Source organism: Nuphar pumila, chromosome 14 (genome assembly GCF_984573655.1).
Source record: "Nuphar pumila chromosome 14, dmNupPumi1.hap1.1, whole genome shotgun sequence".
In the NCBI taxonomy this organism is placed as follows: domain Eukaryota; kingdom Viridiplantae; phylum Streptophyta; class Magnoliopsida; order Nymphaeales; family Nymphaeaceae; genus Nuphar; species Nuphar pumila.
In genome coordinates, this window is record NC_143262.1 from 89,660,862 (window position 1) to 89,670,198 (window position 9,337).

Here is a 9,337-nt window from a genome sequence, read left to right on the forward strand (position 1 = left end):
TGAGTACAACTCATAAGTGAGATATTTCATAAGAAAATTATAGTACTAAAGGACCTGTCACTGGACATGAAGTTGGCAACATACTCCATGCCTCATATGCAAGAGATTAAAGGATAAGCCTACTGGAGTAATCTCTACTGGAAACAACAAACTAGCATGCATGATTCAGACTAAACTTGATGGCAACAGAGAGGTCAGTTGGATTGCCACCAGCTAAGATTGGAATATATGTTAGTGACGACCATACATTTGAGAAGAATCATACTGTCCATATCCGGGTTGCGGTGACAGGGTTTTGACATAACCAGCTGGTGCATTCCCACCATAACTTCCATAACCTGGTTGAGGGGCGGTTGGTTGTCCATATCCCTGTTGGGTGTTTGCTGGACCACCATATGTTGGACCCTGCACGCTACTGTACCCCGTATCTGTGGGTCCTTGGTAGCCATAACTTGAACTGTTTGGAGCCTGTTGATCACCATACCCTGGTTGAGAAGGGTATTGGCCATAACCACCAGCCTGACCAACAGGTTGTGCATAACTAGGGGCAATAGCAGAACCAACAGGCTGTTGACTGTATCCATCGTTCGTAGTTGGTGCTGATCCATATGGGTAGGATTGCTGCGGTGGTGCACTGGATGCATAAGGATAGGTCTGTTGTGATGGCACACTTGACCCATATGCATGAGGAGCTGACCCCTGCTGCAGCATTTCCCCTGGCTGAGCTGCCCTTGGTGGACCATAGGACTGTGGTGCAGGTCCTTGTGAAGACATGTTACCATAGGTTGGTTTGTTGTATCCATCTTGCATGTATCCCTGAGAATTAGCCTGCTGTCCACCATAAAACTGCTGAGTTTGGTTTGGCTTTTCATAACCCGAGTCAACATACGTGGGTGGTTGCCCATAACCAGAACCACCTTGTGGCTGTCCATAATTGTAATTAACTTGAGAAGGGGCATGATTAGGAGCAGAAGATGGAGGCTCTGTGGAATGACCTTGTCCATAGTAACCATAACCAGCTTGAGGGGGTGTTTGTGTAGCAGCAGGAGGCCTTTGTTCCCAGCCTGGATGGAAGGTACTCCTTGGTGGTGGCTGTTGAGGATAACCACCATGATTTTGAGGAGGATATTGAGTCTGAGATGGATAAGGCCCTCGCTGCTGATAATCATAACCCATTGGTTGTGATGGAGGGGGAGGGCGAGTTCCCCATTGAGGGACAGCCGGAGGCCTGCTAGGACGATATGTTTGCTGGTTAACTCCGGCAGGAGCCTGAATCACAAATATGAAACCATAATATATAAATGATGTGAAGTCATGAACTAATGCGGAAAATAGTATGCTGTAAGTTGCTTCTTGCAAAATTGGCAAAACTCAATTACATATAAGAGGGAGAGAAGTCATGGAGACGAGTATATCCATCTTGTCTAGGTCCAGGTAATCAAAGAATGACACGCTTAGATGAAATAACACACTTGGGTGCACATAAAGTGCGATAACAAAAGAAACCATTAAAGACTTCCGCAAAGTAAATCTACACAAATCTCAAAACTGCAAATACACAAAAATACTGCATTGAAGCACCACCATCACTGATATGAATCTAAAAAGGACAGAAAATAGCCATTACAGCTTCAACACACAAGAACAAGATGACTAACAATGAATTCAGTTCAAAAGAACATAACTACGAGGAAATGGAAAGTATCAGCCAAATCATTTTATGAATGCTAGCTTGTTTTTATCTGTACTTACTGTCACATGCAGATAAAATTACAGTTACACAGACATTTAGAAACAGTATTTAAGTGCTTTATAGTCTTTCCGCGGAACCATGAAGACGAACATATTCATAAAATATGAAGAGCAGAACAGGCTTTTTTCCATGAGCAGCATGAAAATCCTACCATAGGCATCACAAACAGAGATCGAGATATCAATCCAACAAATACATTATTTCTCTTGTCAATGTGTCATGTAGGTCATCCCCATAGATTTTCAAACAAAATATTAGGATAACTTACCATTTACCAAGCAATTGATCTTGAAGAATAAGAATGCATCCATTTGTCACCTTAAAACTATCTTGGATCAAACATGCTACAAGTTATGTAATTAGGGCAGGCATAGAACCTAGGAGATAACTGAACTGAACAGGGTCTGAAAAATCTCAGACATAGAAGAAAAGATAGAAGGTACATGGAAGCAATTACGTGGAAGTGTTAAGTGCATCATGAACAATCCTGAGGAATAGTCCAAGAAGTGATGGCAACTTTATAAGCTCTCTCAATCCACATAGCATCCATATCATGCCAACATGTTACAACTTTTTCCATGAAGACATCCATATCATGCCAATATGTTACAACTTGGAAACAAGTAGTTTGACTTAGACCAATATTGACACCCATAATAACTGTACACTACAGATTTCGCCAATGTAAAACTCCTTTGACATAAAACAGTCATCAGCTTCAGGTTACTTGGTACATGCATTTGAACATCAGGACGGAAGCCTGGTCTATCAAGAATTCATGGCATTACATTACTAGTCCAATACTTCAGCTGTGGAGTCTCAAAGTGACCTTACCAATTATGTGATTTCCTGGACCATAAAGGACCCAAGAAGATACCCCTCCTCAACTGATGATAGTACAAATGGATGTAAAAGATATAAAGCTGAACGCACGAGTCTCGGATGTTTGCTCTCCTACCAGATCTGCATTATGAAAGCCAACCAATTCGAAGTTGGCGCTTTTAGCATAAATGAATCATGGCAATTAGCATCTCAAACCAAATGCAATATCTTCCCGTATTTATGCATGTTTTACATGGGATCACGTATGAACACACCACCATCTTCGGGAAACTGAAAGCCTAATGTAGCATATTCAAGAATTACAATCTTTACAATTTCTGCATGGAAACTGGGACAGGCAATGACCACCACACAGACATGTTTTAAATATAGAAACGTAAGATCGTCTGCATATAAGAATAGCATGGCTTACATTGCATATTGTTCTGAGGTTTAAAAAAAAGGCATGACAATTTAGCATGATGGTTGTTTGTAGCATTCACAGAGTTTCGTATCCATCGATTTCCCAAGTCCGTTCACATGTGCAATCAACATAGGACATCTTAAATGCTTACATATGAGAAGATATCTAAACTTCAAATATACAATACAGTGCCAAAAAGCCCCAAAAAGATTCGATGAAAAAAAGTTATTTTCTTAGCTACACAAGTTTCAGAGCAACTCCAGAAAAATTGTCAATGGACAAATCAACATCTTTGGCCATCAGTTTTCCAAACCCAAATACCCCACATTGTGTTTAACCCTCCAGACATGAACAGCATCCCACAGCCAATGAGATACTAAATTATGTGATAACCATTTCCCCCATCTGCAAAATATAGCGATAATTTTCTTACTTGTGAAGTACAAATAGACAGTTGGATACTTAGTCAAGTTACTTTTAGGACACATCTAGGATTGCATCGACCACCTGAATGGCTGTCTAGTAAATGATCAATAGGTTTGCTATTTGACCATTGACATACCGAAGCTATGGCCCCAAAATGTCATGAAGAATAACTGACAGTTCATAAAACATGTTTCTCTCTCCGATTTGCAGACATCACTTCCAGGAAAGAGAAAAGGAAGGTTACACAAGTTTCTCAAAGGGATTGACGATATCAACAAATTTGGCAGATTGAAGTTGCACATGATGCAGGTAAGACCCAACAATCACATTGAAAAAGGTACAAAAGGCCTGAAAATAGCATCTGCAGTTTTTCCCCACATCCAACCATGTGAAATCTTAATAAGAACATACAAGGATGCTTATACTTCCCAGATCATTTCTTCAATTCAAAAGCAAGTATCTGGGTGTATGTCTAAGGACCTCGTGAAAATTAAGCAACAACAAGAATCATTCATTGACAATATTGATAATAATGACAACATGCTCAAACCAAGGCAGTCCACCAACAAAGGCATTCTTATGATTGTAAAGTTAAAAATCTGTGCTCATAACAAATGTCTAATCATTTATCATACAACCAAAAAAAAGGGCTAAAGGACATGAATACCATAGACCAACCTGGTTCATTATAACTTTGATCATATCCCGAGCAGTTTCTATATGTTGCTTATTGCCAGTTACTCGAATGGTTCTTTCTTTGAATGTATCACCATCAGGAAGGTGTTGTGGTACCAACTAATGATGACAAAGCATGCTTATTCAGAACTTGAGTTAAGTATCCAGTAAATGCTATGGTAACTGCTGATTCAAGATTTAATTTTTTGGATAACATTTCAAAATATAAAGTAACTCACCTGAATGCGAGCCCCAGATCTGGTTTGAAGACTCTTAATTGTCTCCCCACCTTTACCAATAATCAGGCCAACCTGGAACCAATATTTACATGTATATAGGTTAAGACAGTGATAGAAGCATTATATAAATCTCACCATGAAAAAGAGAGGTTCAGATGCCTTGTCATTAGGAACTTGAATATGAAGTTCTTCTCTACCAATTTGTGCAGCAGTAAAACCCTTAGCAACAAGGGCAGGTGAACCCCCTGCTTCAGCCTGCAATGTGATTGACAAAATGATAACCATAAAAAATGTAGAAATGCCAATGTAGTCTTTCGCCCACATGAAATAAAACCAAATACTGTTGAACCTATAAAAAAACACACAAATTTAAATAAACAGAGCAAACCTCTGCAATAACATCCTTGATGAGTTGTTCTGCCTTGTTGATATTTTCCAGAGTTCCTATTAGTTCCACTGTCCTTGTTTTGGAGGATGGGTCTGCATCAACATCCCTTGTAATCTGAATTTTAGCCCCCGAATTGTACTGAAGGTACCTGATTGTATCCCCAGCCTTACCAATGAGGACTCCAACCTGTACCAGATGATCCACAAGAGACTCTCAATTGTTAAAGTAACAAAAGTAACACAAAATTTCTCTATGTCATTCACAAGCAAGTTGATCTAGGAAGCTTCAAACAAATAAAGGCACACACCCTATTGTTAATGACTTCAATTTTACGAGAAGACTCTTGCTCAGGCTTAGGCTGTTGATCCACCTGAGGAGGAATAGTTTGTTGTGGAACATCCTGGGTAGGCTGCTGAGGATTCTCAAGGGATGCATTCTGAGAATCATCTGCCAGAACCTCCTCGGAATTCTGAATCTGGGAGTACTGGATCTGGTTGCCTGCTTCGGAAGCTGAGGCACAAAGCCATCACAATGTGAATAGAGAAGTTCAAGTTTCAAATTAACAGAGAACAAAACGTTACAACCTTATAAGCCCACAATCAATTTCTGGATAACACTCCAACGACATGATTGATGACCATGACAAGGAAAGCAATAAGCCCGAACTACAATAACGAAATAAATAAGAAAATGCAGAACTGATAAGTGTGCTTAAAGCACAAGATTGAGGTAGACGTTGGCTCCAAACTTTAATAACAAAAAAATAACTACATTTAGATGAATTTCTTCTACTTCTTCTTCCCTTTAAAAAAAAACAAAGAAAAGAAGTCTAATAAAATCGAGGAAACACAAGAGATAGGGAAGAATGATGAGAACTGGCCAATGTAAGATTAAAAACAAGCGACAGAAACTAAGCCAAGCATTAGTCCATCACCAAATCAAGAAACCCAACTACCAAAGACCATGTTCATGACCCCCTTTTGAATTCCAGGATGAATGCCAGTGTGTTTCCCCAGGAAATACTGATTACTCTCTATTGACAATGTAATACATTCAACCATTCACCCTCTGAATCACAGTGCGGAATCTATATTGCCTCTATCTTTAGCACGTAAAAATCATGTAGAAAACTAACCGAGTTAAACAGACGAACGACGGAAGAAAACAAAAAAAAGAAGACAATTTTCCATAAATAGCAGAGAGTGAACAAACTGAGAGATAAAGAACCAAAGAAGGAGATGAATAAGAAAAGCATAAAACCCAGTAACTATCTATGTTAATGGAAGGTACCATGCTCAAGAGGTTCATCCAATCGAGGTCGTTTCGCCTCCGGGGACTCCGAGGGGCCATCCTCGACCTCCGGGGACTCCTGAACAGCGTTTTCTTCCGCTAAAATCGCGTTCTCGTCGGGTTTCTCCAATTTCTCGCCGTTCTCTTGGCTCGGAACCTCGGTTTCCACCGGTTCGTGCTCGACCTCGTCGATCTTCCTCTTGTGGTCCGAAGAGACTGGGCAGCCGGCAACCACCACGCTATCCTCTGCCATTTTTCACCCTTCAGGGATGATTTTCTGCTTCAAAAAAAGCGGTCTCTGAGCAGGGAGAAACCCAGTCCGGGTGGAAGAACGGCAGATATCAAATGGGTCTCTCAGATAGATCCAACGAGCGCTCAATAAGAAGGATGAGAGAGAGAAAGAGATTCTAGGGCTCTTAAACCCTTTATATAAGACAGGCCTAGGGCAAAACTATAAAATGACCAAAAAGGATCTTTACAGTTGAAGTTTTTTATGGCCTTTATATAAATTGCTTGTGCTTTCGTCCATCCTACCATCCAACTTTTCTCTGTGCCTCTTCTTTGAGCTACTTTGGTCAACCTAAAAATCAAGCCTGCATTATTTGGCAGCCAGCTGTACAGAGAGTTGCAAGAAGAAATTGAGTAAATGAAATATTGGGATGTCTTGCAGGTTGAAAAATGAGAAGTAGTAGCTTCGCGCAGCTCATGCTTGACTTGTTCAAACTTGTGAAATTGGTTCAACAAGAGCAACATCAGCAAGTTGGACCAAACTTGTTAAGTAATAATAATTATATTTTACATATATTTATATTATAGAATGTTGATGCTCATGTATTTAACATGCAAGCAACAAAACTGGACTTCAGATCTTGTTGTTTATAGCCTTAGAAACAATCTATTTGTTTTTATAGTGAGCTAGTTCAAACTTTGCTAGGTGGGTTTAGTGTCCAATTCTATCAATTTTAACATATGAGCAAGAAATCATAGGTTCATAATTTATTGACTTAATCTAACTACATAGATGTATTCAACATAATTTGTTGGATAAAGATCAAACCTTGTTATTTTACTCTAAAAATATTTTTTTTTGAGTACTGAAATTCCAGTGCATTGTGGGTCATTGGTTTTTTAAGCCTTGAAAAAACCTGATTAGATGTCACAATTGCATGATTCAAAACTCACTTTTTACTAAATAAACCTTGTATTTCACACCCCAAGGGCGGTGGCGCAGTGGGGTGGGGCCTTGGCTGCTAGACAGGCAGTCAAGGTTTGATCCTCATGGATGGTGCCCCTCTGCGCAAGCCAACACATAGCATAGGCCCCGGGGACAAGGGTTTTAGCCTCGGAGTTTTATGCTGCCTGCACGATGACCTTAAGTATGTCTGGCTGAGACAGCATGACTAGGTTTTCGTGCCGGGTGTAGTTTCTTCAGGTTATAAATTCAAAAAAAAAAAACTAAATATGAAAATTAGGTGATTTATAATCAATAGTTATGTGTCTTCACAGGCAAGTGTGCATGCAAACATGCACACATATGTGTCCACATTATTTGCATTTGATTGTCTTTTTCTTGTTTTTTAATATAAAATTTATGAGCGGGATTGCTGAAAATCAAGAAAATATTTACTCCCAAATTGATTGTGTCACAAACTTATCAGAACTAAGTACAGTTTTTTATCATATCAACCTAAACAAATATGGACTTAGGCCCACCAAACCCATATTGGTCTTAATTACAATTAAAATGCAACATGGATCAAATTCAACTAGCTTGGCTTTGGATTTAAAAAAAATTAACAAACATCTGCGCCTATTCAGTTCATTTTTTGAATTACCTGCAGTCATTTAAGAACAAATATATGTTGGAAAGTAGGTGATATAAGCATTGTTATTGGGTCAGGCTCTGTTGAACCTATAATCCAGATCCAACATATTTTCCCATACATGTTTTTCTCTCATACTAATTTCAAAAAAAGATGCAAATCTGTTATTGAATCGGATTAGGAATTATGAGGTCCGACCCCAACCCTAAAACGTGTATTTAGATTGGGTTAATACCCATCTTCAATCCAACCCATTGACGGCTATTAATTGAAATAAAGTAGTCCAGTAGACATGGATTTTTTTGTTTTAAAGTCTAGCTGGAGTTAGGCAGACCCCACCAGTTATTATACGTACCACTGGGGATTTGAACCTGCAACGTCCCACCACTGGGAGATGTGCGCTGACAGCTCCTACCAACCATGTCCTGTCCGTCAGTAGACATGGATATGCTTATACCCACACTAGAGAGAGAGAGACACTAGGGTTTTGGTGAGGAGTTTTATGAAGAAGGCAGTCTATTGGATAGAGTGTTTTGGTGAGAGGTAGATAACAAGATCCCTTGATGCAAATCGGTTGCCCGATTGGCAGAGGAACAACTAAGTTACGTTACTCCTAAGAATCATGCTCCCAAAGCATAATTAATGAAAAAATAAGCAAAAAAACTGATGCATAAATTAAATAAAAATACTCAGTAATCTCAATCATCAACCACCCTAAAAACTCTCATAACAAGTATTTATAGCATTAAATAAAACTCTAATTGTAAGGTGGATCTTAGATAAGATATGAATACAAAAGCAAACTCAAAAAAATAAATTCAAATCCTAAATACTAACTATGTATCCAACAAAAATTTGGATCCCAGTCTCACCACACTTGCTGTTGTTGTTTCTCTTCTTCTTCTTATTTGTTTGACTTGGATCTGATTTTGAATCCATGATTGCATCATTCTTCTCGAGCTGGGAAAGATTCGACTTTGACAAATAGAAGTAATGGTATCATCGCTACCAAGCATGAGACCATGTAATCGATCATCTTCATCAAAATAGATTGTCTCATCCTCCTACTATGCATCCTCGTCGTCACTTTCGTCATGCTCAGCCAATTGGACCTGCTTGCAGATCATCAAACATTGGGCTGCCAAGTGTTAAACACCGTCAGCTTTTTGCATATGAGATCTTGTGTTTTACACGGGTCATGAATCCTCGCAACAAGGTTACCGTTTGGAGTCCTGAGTGAATGTATTAACATCATGCTGGTCCAAATTTGCTTAGTAAGTGGGAAAGCATCCTCAAACTGAGAGAACAATAATGCTCGCAAATCGCTCTTGGCCTTGAGTTTTTCCTCAGTACACATCCCTTTCTGGGTTGCTTTATACACATTTGAAACCACGAGACAAATCATCTCATCATAAATGGTAGAACGAAGGCCTGTGATCTACCTGTCCTCAGTTTGCTGAAGTCGACTCCAAAGATTAAGGCGATAAAATTTTGCGA

At 39.3% G+C, this 9,337-nt stretch overlaps 1 protein-coding gene across 1 annotated transcript; it reads right to left on the reverse strand.

Annotated features, from left to right (window-relative positions):
• Nucleotides 1-6,398, reverse strand: LOC149817349 (uncharacterized). The gene is made up of 7 exons (XM_089986543.1): nucleotides 6,018-6,398; nucleotides 5,035-5,237; nucleotides 4,728-4,913; nucleotides 4,499-4,594; nucleotides 4,340-4,411; nucleotides 4,104-4,220; nucleotides 1-1,269 (listed from the first exon to the last, which is right to left on the reverse strand). Exons 1-7 carry the CDS (start codon nucleotides 6,268-6,270, stop codon nucleotides 232-234), a joined length of 1,965 nt encoding a protein of 654 aa, XP_089842669.1. The 5' UTR covers nucleotides 6,271-6,398; the 3' UTR covers nucleotides 1-231.
• Nucleotides 6,399-9,337: the final 2,939 nt, after the last annotated feature.